Genomic DNA, 18386 nt, shown 5'->3' with positions numbered 1-18386 from the left:
TCGTAGATTGCAGGCAATTACAGAAAGCTATTTTTTTCCCCTGTTTTTCTCACATTTTTACCTGTCAGTTAAAAGACTTATGAAATTTGTTGACTATAAGAACCAAAGGATAAACAGTGAAGTATTCATCAGAACAGATATAGAGAGTACTTAATGTTATATAAGCTCTGTAAAAGAATGTCAACATGTTGAACTCAAACATATACTTACCTAAACACCCTAATGACTGATATGCTTGTTTATAGAGCAATGGGAAGTCTACAAAGAGAACAATTCACTCAATTTTGTAAATTCCACATGAGGCATAACATTGACTATTTTCTCCATTATATCTCAACAGGACATCTCCTGGATACATTTTACTTACAGGAAAACACAGATCTCTCCCACCAATTTTGCTCTTCCTGATCTCATCCCCAATTTCTCTTACTCTAAGTATTGATGTTTTAAAAATAAAGTCTAGTTATTTGTCTTCTCTGACTACCTTCACTCACCAGGTCTGTACTCTTCGCGGGCTGAATTGATCTGTACTTCAGTTTCAGCAGAAGTTTGCAGTTTCTGTGTTACTTCTTCAGCAGTCTTCTTAGTGTTACTCAATACAATTAGTAGAGTCTCATCATCTGCCAGAGAACTCTTAGTGCTTGTAAGTCGAAATAAAAGGTTATCTTCTAGGTCTTTAATCCTCCTTTTGTTCAAAGTCACGTCTTCAATAAGATCAGTTCTTTCTTTCTCTAATTCCTGTTGGATTTCATAGTAATATTTGGGAAACAGAAGAGCAATCAAAAATAATAATAAAAAAATTAGTTTAAAAAACACCCATCCTACTAAAACAGTGTAGGTCAAGACTAACTGAATTAATTTGAGGAAAGAATTCCGGTGGTACTTCTAACACAAGATATATTGCCAGAATCTGAACCTGCTACATAAGTAGGCATTAACAAATAATTTCTACAAATATTATGGAAGATGCTTGTATAATGCCCTAAAAGAACAACAAGTTCACAATTGTTTGCCTTCTGTTTCAGAAAAGAAAAAAGCAAACACCATTCCAGACATAGGATTTAATTCCCCTCCATGTAATCTTATCCTTATTTATGCCTTGCTTTACAATTGCCATATTGAAAACTTAGTCTCAATAGCTATGCTTAGTCATCAAATCAAGCATCAGATATTTTAAGAAGTGCCAGTATTCCTCCATCAAACAGGGATAATTTCAGCCTCTCACTAAAATGCTTCATTGATTAAGAAAGTATGAGTTACTTCACTAGAATTATTTATTTTAGACATTTAGTAATATAATCTGGGTGGTTTATGTGCCTAGATTCTTTTCCAGTGCCCAAATATAGAAGATGGATAACTGTTAATCAAGAGTTTTACATTAAAAAAACAGCTATTTGAAATCTCTAGAAAAATATTTTTCAGCTATAACAGTCCTTTCAGTTCATTCTTAAAATCAACCTTTAAAAACTTAATATAAATTAGTCTCTGAGAGATAAAAATCCTTTACTAAAATATAACCAAATATTTCAGTACAGTGAAGTAAAAAGAAAGAAAAGAGAGAGAATGGGTTAAGAGGTTTTTGTAAGAGAAGGTCAACATGAATCTTACAAATGAACAGTAAGTGAGTCAGTTGGTAGAAATATTTGCTGTCTAGATAAATACTTCACAAAGTTTACAAAAGTCTGAATAATTTTAACAATGTCTCTCCAAACTTGGAAGTTCCGTGTTCACTCTGTCATTGTCAAGTCCATTTCCGTGTTGCTTACTGCCTGCTAATATTCCAGAGAAATAGGGACAACACTAAGAAATACATGACCTCTCATATAGCACCTGAACCCTTATCAAGGCTTAAGAAAATGTTTTAGTCCCCTATTTGAGTAGGCTCCATTTATACAGCTTTGAAAAACATTTGTAACTTTTCAGGTTTTTTTTTTATTTTTTCCACATTCTAAACTTCTGGTCTTCTCAACCTACATTCTCCTCCTATATTCCTAATTCAAGCAATTATTTGTTTTAAAGAATGCCCTTTGACCTTAAAAAGGAAATAAAGTGTGGGATCTCAGCACATCGTTCCCGATGTCCAGAGATGCCAGGAGAACCCTTGGGGGGGTCTCGAAAATCCTGGAATGTTGCCAAGAGTGTTTGGTGGCTTGATTTTGATCCATCCACAGAAGTAACAAGAGTTTGAGGACATGAGAATCACTTTAGAGTGAAGGGTGTAAAAGGGACACATTTAGAGGGTGAAATATAGACTTTAAGGTTTTTGGTACAGGGGGGTTATGGAGACAAGATGGAGGGATCAGGGCATGTCTCGTCCTTCTTCTTTCTTCTTCTTGTCCTCCATCTCCTGTGGTGATGTTGGCACTTGGAGATTGGTTTATGGTGAAGGTGCACTTGCTAACATGGGTGAAAAGCATTGGAAAATAAAGGTAAATATTATGTACGTATATTTTAGTATAAAAAGACATGACCGCCCCGTGGGTGGTCAGAGAGTGCCTGTGACTGCTTGCAGATCAGACCTCTGTTGGGCAGACAGAAAATTTTGTAGATAAGAAACAATAAACAATCTGAAGACCGAAAAGCTGAAGAGTCCAGACTCGTCCTTTGAAACGCGTGCCACCCAAGAACCACTCTACCCGTGTCGGGGCAGAGACAGACAGCCGAACCCGACAATAAAGAAGAATCATCTTATTATTATCAGATTTAGAGTTTTTTCTTGGTATATTGAAACATCATAATCATCATCAGGTAGAAAATATTTAGTGGGACAATTATTTTAGAATAATGCAAATACAACATAACTTATTAAAAAGATTCTGGCAAAAACTGATGAAAATACACAAGAAAACTACAGTTATCTGCATTTCAATCAACTGCTGCTTTGTGGAACTGAAGAAAAACAGGTAACAGTTTCATGAAGCATTTTTTCATGCAAGTTTGATGAAGCAGAAACTTTTCCCTAAAGAATAGCATTGAAAGAAAGTTATCATCCAATTAAATATCATAATTAACATACTGCACCAAATTAAATTGCATATTTTGCTGAGCTCAGTTAGAAAATTTAAACATAGTTTAGACTTCAATGCTTCATAAAAACAGAAAGCAATTCTCCTCACATGAAGAGCCTGAGAAATAAGTTGGAAATAGTTACCAAGCTAAAATGAAGCAACCCTAGATGAAAACCTTAATGAAAAAAAATTTGTCTATTAAGCTCTTAAAATGCTTTTTGCAGATCAAAAAGTGTAAACAGTTGAAAGTTTTCTTCATATCTTGAAAAATTTCCAGTCATAGCACTAAGGATGCAGAAAAAATAAGCCAAGTTACCACATACATAAATTCAAGGAACTTGCACCAGAGGCTATTTCAAATCCAGTTTTATGGAGTTCCTTTCACAAGCAGATGACACTTTACCAACTGTACCAAAGAATGCTATTTCTTGTTAATATTCATAAAAAATGAAAGCTGCTACATAGCTTATATCATCCTGTCACAAAGTGATTCACAAGTAAAGAATTTGCATCAACTATTCCTTACAAAAGTTGAGCTTTTTTCCAGCAAAAGTCTTGATAAATGAATGCAAAAGTTCAAAAAGCCATAAAGAATTACTGAATATTATAACTCCACTACTAATCTGACTTACCTATGACACTAAATAAACAAGTTTTTTTGTCAAATTACATAACAGCCAATTTATCAAAATAATGATATCATTAGAATATCATAAGTTATACTACCTTCAGACATATATCAAATCTTTCGAATCCTATTATTCCAAGAAATATAGTAGAAACAAATTTATACAGATATACCAGCTGCCCCTGACCTTATGCTTCACTTGTATCTTGCAACTGGTTTAACATTCTGGTGGAAAATAAGAAATCAGTACCAGTGTTCCTATCAGTAAACAGTTAATTCTGTGAGATATATGTGACAAAGATTCTTTTAGTGGGCATAGCAGACAACAGAGAGACTTTGCAGAAACTTTAAATACCATGCTGTAAACACTCCCATTTCTTGCTGGAGGTCTAAACCGCATGCATTCTAAGACCAGAACCATATAAGACATGGTAGAATGGGAAGAAGGATAGAAATGTGCATAAAAATCTTGAAGAACTCTGATTTCAGATAAATACTCTCTTCCCTTTCTGGGACAGAAATTCCACACATACATTGTAACACTGGATATCACCAAGCAGTCATACCGCTCAAATCATTTGGCAAACTGTCTCACAGTAAAATAATTCCACCACTCTCCTACCAAAGGCCACAGAAGGTAGTAAGAATCCAGACACTTATGTGAGAAAACCCCAAATTCCCAAAGATGCATCATTAGACATCATAGGAAAGTGTTTGGATGGTGTGATGTATTCAAATTGACTCCTCAGGAAACCTTGAACCACAAGGTGTATAAACAGAGGCCAAGAAAACTGCAACATGGTAAGTATATTCTGTAGAAGTTCCCCTGCCTGTTAAGTGGTCCACTTGTAATTTATCTAGAGGAAATATTCCCCGGTAGTTTCAAACAAAACAGTAGTGAGTATAACACTCTGAGAAGCTGGTAGAGAAAGCACACTATGTCCATTTATTAGACATTCCCACTTAGTGACAAAGAGGCCATTGAATAGTAGAATAGTTTTAATTTGGAAGGCAACTACAGAAATTACCTAATTCAACCTCTGCTCAGACCTAAACAGCTTGGTTGCTCAGGGCAATGTCCAAGTGAAGCTTGCACCCTCCCAAGAACAGAAATTCCACAAAATCCTTGATTAATCTGCTCCTGGGTTTGACCACTCTCAGTGTAATTATTTTTTCCCCTAATATCTAATCAGAATTCTTCATGCTCCAACCTGAGTGTTACTTCTCCATCTACTTCTTGACTCCTCTGAGAAAAGTCAAGCTCCTCCCTTTTCTGTGTCCTCCAAGCAAGCATACAGCAACAGCAATGACTGGAGGAATTTGATAAACTGTCTCCTGGAGGAATGTACTGTATTTCAAGGCCCAAGAAGTGAATTTTGGCATAAGGCTTTGTGAATATACACATCACAGCTTGTTTTAGATAGACAGTGATAATTTCATTACAGAGTGGGTTGACAAGCTGTCAGTGGTTGAAGAGAAGCTGATGGTGCAATGAAGCTGTCTGACAAAAAACAGACCTTAACAGATTGAGTGTGATTTCTCTCATGAGATCCATGCACTGTTTGGGAATGAAATGCAACTACTCAATGTGAACAAGATAACTGAGTCTATTAACAAGAAAAATCTTACGCTGGTGGGGCAGAGGGAGGTGTTGGAAGGATGGTAGAACCTCAACAGATGCCACAATAAGGAAACAAAGATATTTCTGTCATTCCTCTCTAGTGAAGGTAAACTGGAACTATTGCCAAAATCTCAGTAAATACACCAATAAATGCACAGTCATAAGTGCATAGTGTTTCTTATGACATGAACATTGCCTGACCTTATAGCTACAGGGATTAGCTGTTCCATAGTTTAAAAGGTACCAATCAGCCTCCCTCCAGAACTGCAGCTTGATTGGGACTGGCGTCTTGAACCTGGACTTCCTCAACTAATATATCTGCAATGTCAAAAGGTATGTCAGTAGGTAGCGCATCTTCCCTTGGAGCAAGGAAGTAACTAAGTCTGAATTCTTTGCATTAGGTTATGTTGTCATGAGCTCCAGGGTTTGTAGACAGAACATCAGTTTTGATTTCAGGTCCTTTTGCTTTTCACAGGCCATTCTCATGAGGTTATAACTCATTGAGGCAGGAAAAATAAGGTTAATACAGTACAGTTGCAACAATAAAGAAACAGAGAAACTTCCACATGAATGAGTCAATTGCTTCTGTGCCACTTTTTAAATCATTACAAATAGGTTATATTAAGAACAATCACAATAGAGAGAGCCAGAAAGTTACCCAGCAATATGGGAATAGAGAGTAATAAATTAAAGTAAAACATTCTACAGGTAATGTAAGAAATACAGACAGGAAAAGAGATACAATAAATTCTTTTACCTGCTTCTCTGTGAGAAGGACTCTGCCTAAGAGTTGATTTTCAAGACCTTTCATGGTTACAGTAAAGTCAATGATGGAGGTTTGAGCACTAATTTCAGGAGAGTAACATGGATTTGGCAGTTTTGTAGTAATGTAAAGTCTGAACCCACTCATAACATCCACTTCCTTATCACCAACTTTGACCTCAAGAAAAATTTTAAAAACAAGTCTTGAAATATTAAGAGCCAATAAACACTTTTTGAGATTGCATATAGGAAAAAAGGTTACATTTTTCTGCTTAAAGGCATAAAAATCCAGTTTTAAATCATACATCTAATGCAAACAATTTGTTGAGACCAGTCAAGGACCACCTTAAATGGCCCATTCAAAAATTATTTCAACTTCTAAAAATTGTCATAAGCAAAGAAATAAGGAACTCTATGCATTAAATATATAAAACATTTGTGAACTTAAACCCTACCTTATTTTTTATTTCATTAGCATTAATCAAGTTTAAATGAGTTTAATTTTTTACAGTCCTATATTTATTAGGAGTTATTTTGCTAAGGAGAGGTTGTTTGGAGGGGAAGGGAGGAAAGGGGAATTTCCATATGTTTGCTCACTTGTTTTATTTTTACCTTGTTGGCTGAACCTGTTTTAATGATATTTCTTTCCAAAACATTGTCAAGTGCTGGGTCCAGCTCTTCTCCAACATCTTCTACTAAAAGAGGTCTTCCCAAAGAAAGGCTGTCTTCTAAGTGGTTTCTAAAATACTTGTGATTCAAAGAAGTGATCTGAAAACAGAAATGCAATACCTTATGCCCTTTTACCAATCTTTTTTTTAGTTTGATATTTATAAATTATTTCATTTTCTTTAAAGTACTGCCAAAAGCAATGAAACTGTGAGTAGACTAGTATTAATACAAAGATTGTGAGCTCCAGGAAAGGTAAAATCAGCCTACGCTGTTACCAGAGCTCATGGAATGCAAAGTTCTATTTTTTAGCTGCCAAGGTAGAAGCAAAGCAGTGCTAAGCACTTTCAATTTTGATATCCTATGAGTGCAACTACTCAAGAATTTCACAGGAAAAATTCACAGGAACCTTTTAGCACCTTCAATTTTATCTTGGATAACATCTCCAAGTCAAACTGCAGCAGGGTCGATTCCAAGATAAGTATTTTTCTGTGGTTTTTTTCACCCTTTAAAATTAGAGGTTTATATGGAACAGGACCTTAATAAGCCTTTGCTTTAAATAGTCCCCACTATAACTGGGATTTTCAACATGTTCAAAGAGCACATTCAGCTTAGACTTTAATAAAGCTGTAAACAAACTAATAACCATTTTTATCATAACTAAGCAACCATTAAAGATTTCCACACCTAGATAATAATCCGCATGAAAGTGGTAGTTATATTCACAGAGCTACTCTATTATCACACCTCAAACTACTTTTATGGATTTTAGGGAATTTTTTTTAAGTTGGTTTATTGGTGTAATCATAATTGCATTAATTCCTCACATTTTCTTGTTTGAATTGAATTTGTGTATCTTGCCTCAGACTATACTTTGTAGCACTACATCTTCCCTGTATATTTGCAGAGCACTTAGCAGCTGACATCCATACTAAGACAACAAAAATTAACAGTAATTTCTGATTTAAAGAAGAAAAAATATCTCGCTGTGATTTTTCATTTATAAGCACTTACATGAAATTGTATTGATCAACTAGTTGGTGGGTTTTTTTCCTAACACTTACATTATTCTGAAAACATGTTTATTACCAGGCCTTGCCCATCCAGCCTATTTTCCAAAGTTTATGTTCCATTAAAATTAATTCATTAAACAAATGGACTCACTGGCGCCAAAGGATACACTTCCACCTCTAGTTAAATCTCAAATCCACTAAAATATATCTGAGATATTCTTTATATTCAAACCAGACTTTTTGTATAAATGTCATTTCCTAAGCATTAGGCAAATCAATGCTAAGAGCTTTTATGGATTATGAAAGCACAGGCATTTCTATTACCTGAAGGTCATTTCTTCCTTCCTTATTTTTAATCCAAATTTTACCCTGTGTTTGCGGATCAATTAATAAAGGATAACGAGATGCTTTAGTGACAATGATTCCATTCTGTATGGACAAGTCGTCGTTTGGCAATCCTTGCAGGTTCCATTCACTGATAGTTGGAGCATCAGCCAGCATTTCTATGAGGTTCAAGTTGTTACGGAAAGGAATTTTTCGGCTTTTCATTTCCTTTTGCCAGTCATTTAACAGCAGACTGCGGAACTCTTGGTTAAAAGGACCAGAATAGGACAGAAAAGCTGTAGCCAAGAGTACGTCACCTCAAAGAGAAAAAGGAGGAAAAAAAAAAACCACAAAACAAAGCATTAAAACTTTGCCAATTCTATTAATGAACAAGCTGTTTCCTTCACTAGTTGCTACATGTTTTGGCTGGTAACTGAAGAACACACTTTGACCCATAAAGAAGGCAAATCAATCTTTTTTCCAAGGCTCACTGCATGGCATGACAATGGTACATTTCAGTAGAGGCCACATTTACTTTGTTCTTACTATGCAATTGTAGGAATCAAGACATCAGCATCTGGCAGCTTGTTTAGGTCAATTCAACACACATGTAACACTATTCCAAACACCAGATCCTGTACAAGCAGGACATGGCAGAGAGGACTTAGTAATGAACTTTTAGTTCCATCATTTCCTTGTGCATTCATGGAAACAGGCTTAAACAACTGGAGGGGGGGGGTGTTGGTGGGGTGTGGGGTGGAACTCCTTCTAAGTACTAATTCAATTAAATTACTGTAAATCAATTACAGTGATGAGTACTGGTAATAAAAACTGTCAGAGACATCATTACGGAGGTATTAAGTGTGACAACTTTTAATATCCTGTTCAGTTTCAAAATTTTCCCCCTAAATTTCATGACACCATAGTTTGAGGGGGTTTTGTACCTCTGAAATAAGATTGCAAAATTCAAACTGGAGAAGATATCATAACTTTTATACTGAGCCCTAGTATTTTTGGACACTTCAAGTTATCTATAAAATAAATAGGATGAATCTGTGGGGAAGGTATCCCAGATTTTTAATAAGTTAATACACATGTATATATTATAGCAGTAAATAAAACATGACTTAGTTACTATAACACAATCCATACAACACAGCTGCTTTTTGCAGCCTTTCAAGGTAAAAAGCAGAGAAGAAAGTTCAGCCCACAGTAAATGAGATAAATTTCATTTATTGATTTAACTAATGAAGCAATTATTTATTACAAAGTACTTTAGTTTACAAGTGCAAATTTAAAAAATAATAATGACCTTCTAACAAGCAAATTCTTATGAACATTAGTAACTGCAGTTAAAAATATTGATTTCTACATATAAATGTCAGTGCCTGAGTATCAGTCTTCCTCACCTCAATATATATTCTCAGTCATACACATTTTATTGGCGCTTGCTAACACATTACTCTCTTTGGATTGTTATCTACAAATATCAGTCAAGTTAAAATTTTAGTGTCACCACATTCACAGCATCCATTCTCTTTTATTTTTAAATATGAACTTTAGCGTTATATCTATTTTTCATCTAACAGGGCTTTAGCAAGGAAATTAAAACAATTACGTTCATTTTTGAAACAGGGATCTAAGATACAAAGGTTGATGTTTGATGTTTCAAATGTTTCCAGTTTCACTAATCATAATTCAAACAACTTGATTCCAAAATCAAAGGTTTGGATAAAAACTTACCAACCAACCTCTTGGTTTGCATGGCAAACTCTTTACTCTGTTCTGTCCACCTCTCTTTTTCACCGGCTAAACCACTTATAAGACTTGAGGCAGTTTGCATTTTATGTCGGCAACGCTCAGCATCTTCCAGCAAAGTCTAGAGAAAACCAGCAAAAGAAATTGTTTACAGTCATATATCTGATAGGCCAGAAAAAATCTCTACACCTCATTAAACCAGTAGATAAACAACAGGTTAGAAATGTATTCTTAAACATCTCTATCACCATGCAGAGGAAAGTGAGATGGAAAAAATATATCAGGACAAACTATCAACATCTCCCAGAAACACGACTCAATATTTCTTTTTAATATTTCTGTTCTTAACTTTTATTTTGGTGCAGTTGTTGAATAGTATGTAAAATTCTTGATACTTATTCATTCTGAGGAATTCCACTCAGAATTTCAAATACAGTATACACATATAGCATACGTGGAACTTGAAGTTACAGTAGTGGGCACTGAATAAAGAATACAAATAAAATAATTTTTGATGGGGGGGGAGGGAAGAGGGGAGAGGATCAGAGGCAAAGGAGAGTGGTAGAAAGCAAAGAGGCAGTATTCAAGTATGATCTATCTCTTATCTGCTGTCCATCAATGAGGAATAATAGTGAAATTGAATGAACATATTAAGTGTTCCTTAAAGCAAGAGTAGAAACTTCTTTTCTGTGAAGAGCAGTTCACCTGCTTTTCTCTCATTGCATTTTCATACTCTGCCTGCACAATATCTAATTCTTCTTGCTTGGCTCCCAGTTCTTCTTGAGCTTTCTGCAGATCCAGCATAGCACTGGTTAGGCGTTTCTCCTGAATTGCTAAATTAGCCTATGGAGAATAAAAACAGAGAAGTGTATTCATACACAGAGAATTTCAAAGTATTTGCTATAATATATTTCAGAAAGTTTTCCTCTACTACATTTCCAAATCAAACTCTTCAGTAGAGATTTCATAACTCAGCAAAACCTTTTATTTGAATTTTACAACAAACTAAATTCTTATTTCAGATAGCTGCACTTGAACAGTTGGCTTAATGTCAATTAGAAAAAAAATAATTAAAAATACTTTTGGAAATGCCAGTCATTCTTCATGTGACACAAAAGTGTGTCTGGCATGGCTTGCAGAAGAGAATGATGCCTCTAGAAGTCTTCTTGATTTGTCCAACCAATATTCTAGGCTGAAATACAAATCTTGCTCCCTTCTCAGTCATTCCCATTATAATACAAGCTATTCTCTGTTAAAAATACTTGACCATGTTCTTCCTGATTTTCATTCTAACTACTTAGGCCTGGTTTTTGTTTTTTTTTCTCTTCATAACACTGATGAAGAGTATCTGTACAATATTCTTATGAACTGAGATCTGGAACATTAACAGAACCAAATCTCAAGGCTTTTTTCTACTTAATTCAAAATTAATGTAGAGCAATTGCAGTAGTGTATTTAACTAGATGATAGATGCTTTAATCCCATCCAGTAGGGGTCCAGAGGCCTAAAATCACACCATGTCTTTCATAATTTTGACAACTCAAATGTACAAGTGGAAGTACATTTGAAATATATTTTATTGTAGAAGTACAGTGTTCAAGGTAATAAATTTCGAGAGAGAGAACCACCAGTTAAAATAAGGCAGACGAAGCTTCCCACACATTAAATCCTCAAGTGCAAACAGGTGAGGATGAGAAGGAGCAGAATATGCCTTTGACAGATATACCTTCAAAGGTAATACTTCTTTGTTGATGGAAAAAAATACTGCCATAGCTTTCGTCCATGAGCAAAGGCCAGCAACATTCCCACATACTCTCTTAGCTGTCTCAATGTTGTAGTCCACCATTTCAAAATAAGGGCTCAAAAGTTCTACCACTTCTTCATTAATTGTGTCTTTCTGAAATTGCTGAAAAAATTTTTGAAAGTGCAAGTTACAAAACATATGCAGTAAGTGTAAATGATATTTACATGTACTTCAGAACACATAGAACACCAGAAAGATCACAAGTGTTACTTATAAACAACTTATATGAAATTATTTGTCACATGTATCTTTGAGACCTTTACAAAGTCATTCCACTGTTATATATACTTACAAAATGGAAAAAAGTTTGCTTTTATTTATGATCTTTGCTATCTCACACTCACTACTCCTGTTAGACAGCTAATAGTTGTTTCAAAATATCACTGGTCCTGCTAAAAATTTCATTTTGCTTAATACAGAATAAGTTCTAACAATCTTCAAAAAGAAAATGAAGAGCTAAACTCTAGTTCAAAAACATACATTCTGCAATTCAGTCCTTTCAAAGGTCAAGCCATCTCTCTTACCCTTAAATTACATTGTCTAATTACTGGAATGCATTTGATTTTAAAAGAATTTATTTTTACTCTTTTCTTGAAAAAGCATATTTTTCCTTTTTCCTCCTGAAAAGCTCTCAATTTTCTCCCTCAAATTTATTTACAATGTATAATGAAACCCAATCCCAGACAAACTTGAAAAAGAGCTCTTCCCTGAAGCACAAATGGGTTTAATTAAGCACAAGCAAAATTAAATGTTGAAGTCCTATAGAAAATTAAAAACTTTTACAAGTAGATGCAATGTGAATACTACATAAACAGCATCCATGCCACCACCAACCACACAAAGCTGGTCAAGCCTCCTACTAGACCAGTGACAAATTGAGTAAACTCAAAATGCAGAAATCAGGAATGATAACACTCAGTGGAGCAGGAATATATACCATTCATTCCAATAATGTTTGGGTTTTTGATGGAGAGGCATAGCGTATGATGTGGATTATCCTACATTTCATGGACTGTCTGATGGGGCAGAGAGTGTGATGCAAAACCCTTTGAGGTCTGTCTATCCTTCAGGAATTTTCTTCATACTTTACTGTTTCTTGAGATGTGAGCTCCCTTCTAGCATCTAACAGGTATATTTCAGATTCCACTAGTACTGCTCGTGGCAAAATATCTTGAGGCACATCCTGACTATAAAGTCAGCTGAGCAAAGATAAATATTATGCAAGATCAAGATAGATAAATTATAATATTATTAGTTTAAGTTACGAAAAGGGATTTGTTTACCAGTTAGTTAGTCTTTCCATTGCCCTAGACAAATCCTGTGAACCAAAAAAAATCCCACATTTTAAAAAGTCCTGGTTGTGTTCATCTTAATAACCATCTATGCTTTTCCAAACTAGAGCACAAGCTAAAATGTTGAAAATTAATGAAAAGTTAAATACCAGAAAAAAAGGTTTAATGAAACAGATAAGTAATGGCTATCCAAACCAAATGCTTCAAGCTTTGAGTCATTTGTCACCTAAAACAATTTCATTACCTTACTTAGGAAAAATTATAGTTGATTTATAACATGAATTTGCAAGTAGGATTAAAGTTTATTTCATTCTGATATATTTATTCTTAAGCCCTTAACATTTCAGATCTATTGTGTGATTTCCCTCGCACATTTGCTCTCCTATGAACGCCAGAGAAAACATTGTCCCTTATTTTCTTACATTATAAAAATAAAATAAATAAAAAAGAAAAAGGTTGCACAAGCACCTGCAGGCTCTGTAAGAAGTTCCCTGTTGTCATCAGTTTCAGTGATTCTTGCCACGATGGGACAGTACAGCATTTTTCCTGATCGATTTTGACGTGGTTGACTTTGCGCTGGAAGAGCAGCAGCACGCAGTCCATGATGCGCATGATGAGGTGAGGCGGCCGGCCCAGGGTGCGCACCGTGGCAATGTCTGCAGGTTTTATTGTCTAGGAATTGAAAACAAGGGGTAAAGCAATTATGGCTACTGTTTAGTTCATAAAACATGGAGCATAAGCTCACCAATAGTATTAATCAATGGGAGGAAAAAAAATATATATGTTATTTTTACCTCTAAAAAGCATGAAGCTAGAAGAACCCCCTCATCAGATTTTCACTACTAACTCCTATCAACTCCTAGGAAACCTCAGCACAGCACCTTAAAACTCAAAACTACCATGAACAGTTTTGACAATAAAAAAGAGCAAACCAGAAATAGCTTGAAATTTTACTTGTTTTTTAAATGCGAACAAATTGACCAGAAACTGTGTCTAGAAAGGAAATACTTTCTGTTTGTTGTGGTGTGATGTCATAGCTTGCCTAAGTTTTCCTGGTCCTTCCCCAGGTGCCAATCACCTCTTCTTTCCCCTACCCTGACCCCTGCTGAGCACTGTCTGTCAATCCTAGCATTCCAGAAGGGCATCAAGTGATTGGCAGAGTTCAAAAGATGCTTCTCAGCCCTGGGGACATTGGGCCATACAGGTGTCATTTGTCCCCTGAGACTCCTCCCCCTTACCTGGTTGGTTGCCCCTTCCCTCCCCCCCTCTCCCTGGGGTTAAAAGGAACAACCACCACACGGTTTGGTGGTTCTGTTAGAGCTGTTACGAGATTCAGAGGCCTGTGGGCCAGGAATAAAGTTCTGGATCGAAACCCTACAGCAGAACCCAACTCCTTTTCCTTCACCTCACCTTAAAGCTTCCCCGCCAGAGGTAAACCTGAGCTCCTGCATGCCTGGACTTGTCCCAAGTGCCCAGCTGCAATATCCAGCCAGCCAAAGGTGTCTCTGAGGTGAAACCACCACAGCTGCCACCTCTGATCAAGCAGCAAGGGCCAGACGAGCCCAGGCACGTCCCATCCAGCTATATTAGTATTTAATTCCAATACTGTTGACATCCAGCAAATGAAGGTGAATTAAGGAAACCAGTGAGAAGGACAGGTATATGTATATGTTTGTACCTTCTAATACATCTTACCAGGAATATTCCTGGTGTAGAAACAGGCCTGCAAGAAAAATATGCTATAATAAGGTATGAAAACCCAAGGCCTAATAAGTAAGGCTTAATAAGCCTAGGCTGTAAATATAACACTGTAACTCATAACCCTACATCATGAATCAGAAAAGACTTATCAGAAAAGTCTGCTGAAGATGTCTCCTTAGAGGAGAATTGATTTGAGCAGCAGTTTTTACTGCACCCCATACAAAGCAACAAAACCACTGAACAATGGGAACAGCTAATGGGCAGACCCACTCCTACAACACACACAACTCTGAGCAGAAGCTTTGCTTATTTACAGGCAGTTTAATCAGTCCAAGTATAGGACAGCCCAAACAGTAAGCAACAGAATACTGTGAGTACCATGACATCTTGCTTCTAGCCTAGCCCATGCCTCACTGGGAATTCATGAAGGCAGATTTTAATTACTTGTGTCTTTACTTCAATAAAGGGACTTCAAAGCACTGCAGACTACCCAGGTCGCCTTCCCTCTGCCAGCCCTTTGCTTCCCTTCAATATTTTGCTGCTTGTTGGGTTCAGTGTGCATCAAATAATTCACCAGAGATTTTCCAGATATCTGTATGAAAACTTTACCCAGTGTTTCTTAGTGACTATTAGGAAATTCAGCTCAGCCTTATTTTGCTAACATACAAATTGTGGCAAAATTTTTACATTTAAATTTTATTTATTTATTTACTTGTTTATAGTTATGCATTTAATGTGCTATTTTTATTACAGGGCAAAATGCAACAAAGTTTTTCTGAACTCTGACAATTCTTACTCAAACTGATCTCACTATATGTTTAGAAATGCTTATAAGACATTGTGTACCTACCTTTCTCTTAATGTAGCATTTATCATTCTTAAAATATATTAAAAATTGAGTAAAATAACTAATCACTTTTTCTTTTAATCTGGTAATGACCTTTCTATTTATCAAATATTTTAATAGGCATTTATCTACTTTGCAAGCAGAATTCTACTATAGGAATCCCTAGCTTGGATTTGCAAATCTATAGTGATTATGAGATTCATTTTTTGAAAGATGCAGACCCATACAGAGACGATTCTTTCTTAAGGGAATGAATGAATGAATGAATGAATGAATGAATGAATGAATGAATGAATGAATGAATGAATGAATGAATGCTGAGAATACATAGATACATTCTGCTAGGTCTCTTTTTATGATAGTTGGCCTTTCCGCTTTAGACATAGGCAAAGCAATTTATTAGAGAAAATTCAAAAAATTCGAGATTAAGCCCAAATACTTTTTCCCATTGAAAAGTTTTACAATAATGCCACTGTTGCTTTTTCTTGAAATCAGGTTTTCATTTATTAGCACCCTAAATTTCAAGAAGAGCAGTACTGTTTTGGTTCAGCCATTTCAGTCAAAAGCAGAAAGTAACATTTAATAAGATACAGATCTAGACACATGATAATGGTGCCCTCTTTATACTGCAGATGCTGACTAATTAACATTACTTATTTTTTCACTTGTCAGAATGCTTGCCTACTACCAGGTTTGCTGTTTTGTTGTCGCTAGCTCTTTAACCTTTCTCCTGTGGCTATATATCAGGGTCCTATAATACAAACCTTCTCCCATACTTCACTCTTCCCAGCTGTCAGGTCATCAACCTTCATTTAGACTTTTGCACTCTGTCCTTTAAGCATCATGGCAGTCAGAGGCTGTTAAACATCTCTCACTCAAAGTGAAGTCTTACATTCAGAAGATCCATAAAAATTCTTCTACACTAGATTTCAAAGCTAATAATCCCATTCTTTCAAATCAGTCTTTAACCATCACAACTACTGGCAGCCTCTCAAATGGAAAGGTGCAATTTCCAGCAAATCTACATAAAACCCTTTGAGGTTTGTCTATCCTTCAGGTTTTTTTCTTCATACTTTTCTATTTCTTGAGATATGAGCTCCCTGCTAGCATCCAACAGGTATATTTCAGATTCCACTAGTACTGCACACAGCAAAATGTCATCCTCCTATAAAGTCAAGGCCCATCCTCCTATAAAGTCAGCTGAGCAGACAAAGATAAACATTACACAAGATCAATCCATATTAATCTTTTTCATTCTTAAATGTATGGACATTCTATTAAAAAAGCTTTACAAGAAAAGTATGGTGAAGAAAATGAAGTCTTGATAACGCTACAGCTCCTAAGGAAAGATTTTTTTTTTAAAGACGGAAAATAGTGGACCAGAAAACTTATTGAAAATGCAATTTCTTTGTAAAAACTTAAAATAGAAGGTTTGGATTTGGATGAAATTACAACTGATTTTACATGGACAGCATTTCACTCATTGCACACAAGTTGTTTAATGATAGTATCAATATTCAGTTACTAGTCCAACATTAACCTGCGGCACATGCTATATTCAATTATAATTTCAAAGAAAGTTAGAACTTGCCCTTTTCTCAAAACTGACTACTTTGGTTGGTACTCATGTGAAATAAGAAAAACAAAATAGAACCTAAAGTTCAAAATGCATATATTTTTTTCTATCAAGTGAAGAGCTATGGCAATGCACCTGAAATTTTGTGTTTCAAAGACATTCACCTTCTTAGTGGTAATGTTACACATGATCCAAGTACTAACCTGTAAGGCTGCCTCTGCCTCTTCCAGAGCAGGCTTGGCAGCCTCCAACTTCTCTTCAGCAATGGCTTTGTCAACTGTGATACTGTCTACAATAGCTTGGGCTTTGTCTTTCACTTTCTGAACATCACCCTTCACATTCTCAGCAGCCTGTGCTTTTACAGTAACTTCTTTCAATACCTAGAATGTGAGAAAACCCACATGCCATAAGTTAAAAGAGGGGTTTTTTTGCAAAATCATATCTGGTAAATTCCAGAAAACTCAAATACCATAATTTTCTCCAAGATCCTTTCTTTCCAACATTTAACTTCATTTTAATTTTTTTTTTAATAGAAGGAATAAAAGGAGAAAAAAAAAATCAAACAGCAATACACTTTGAAGGCTATACATACCATGTCAGCTTTTTCATTGGCAATTTGAAGTTCCTTTTCTTTTACCTCCAGTTCTCTGCTTAGAGCAGCCACTGACTCAGAGGCCTCTTTCAATTTTTCCAGACCAGTATTTATTCTGAAGTTAAAAAGCAAAATAAAAAGCATCTCATTCACTATGTAATTTACACTCTACTTTCCAGAATGAATATATAGAATGAATATATAGAATATACAGAATGAATATATAGAATGAATCACATCAATCAGAATGAACAATTGCAAAAGATGCTTTACACAAAAAAAAAAACCTTGGACAAGAACTTCTACCTTTCTGATATCTTCAGAATCAATAAAGTGGACAATGAAGTACATTAATAAAGTTTTTGGCTTGAAATTTTACCCACTTCTGATCAAACAGTATGCGTTTATCATTGCATAAAATCCTACATGTTGGTTCTATAAATGTCACTGTCCCTCTTGAGCCAATAATCAAAGAACTGAGTTCTGTACAGAAGAAAGCATTTTCTGATCACCAAAATTCTGAAAATTATAACCAATCAATATTTCTTATTTGAAGTGGAAACTGAAAACAAACCAAGACCAAGCAAAAGAGAGAAAAAGAAAAATAGTCTTGAGATAAGACTTCTCCGATTCAGCATTAAAATGCCCCTTCAACAGTGCTTTTTTTTTCTATCAAAAACTCTTCACTTGGGACTTTCCAGACAAGTTTAAAAGGCCTCTACAGAGACTGCTATGACAAAGGCTATGCAGTATTTGGACAGCTGAACAAATATAGGAGAACAGACAGTGTAACC

General features: G+C 35.5%; 1 protein-coding gene across 1 annotated transcript in view; it reads right to left on the bottom strand.

Moving 5' to 3' along the window:
- The window catches only part of DNAH5 (dynein axonemal heavy chain 5), a 115589-nt gene that overhangs the window by 15528 nt on the left and 81675 nt on the right, over positions 1–18386 (bottom strand). The window contains exons 57-66 of the mRNA XM_066559747.1: positions 17593–17707; positions 17204–17380; positions 13345–13548; positions 11507–11686; positions 10486–10623; positions 9766–9901; positions 8023–8339; positions 6632–6787; positions 6015–6197; positions 495–738 (exon numbers count right to left, since the gene is read on the bottom strand). Of these exons, the coding sequence (XP_066415844.1) occupies positions 495–738; positions 6015–6197; positions 6632–6787; positions 8023–8339; positions 9766–9901; positions 10486–10623; positions 11507–11686; positions 13345–13548; positions 17204–17380; positions 17593–17707 (1850 nt within the window). The remainder of the gene's footprint in view (positions 1–494; positions 739–6014; positions 6198–6631; positions 6788–8022; positions 8340–9765; positions 9902–10485; positions 10624–11506; positions 11687–13344; positions 13549–17203; positions 17381–17592; positions 17708–18386) is intronic.

This window comes from Molothrus aeneus, chromosome 1, assembly GCF_037042795.1.
Source record: "Molothrus aeneus isolate 106 chromosome 1, BPBGC_Maene_1.0, whole genome shotgun sequence".
Lineage (NCBI taxonomy): Eukaryota > Metazoa > Chordata > Aves > Passeriformes > Icteridae > Molothrus > Molothrus aeneus.
This window is presented reverse-complemented; position numbering and strand designations above follow the sequence as displayed.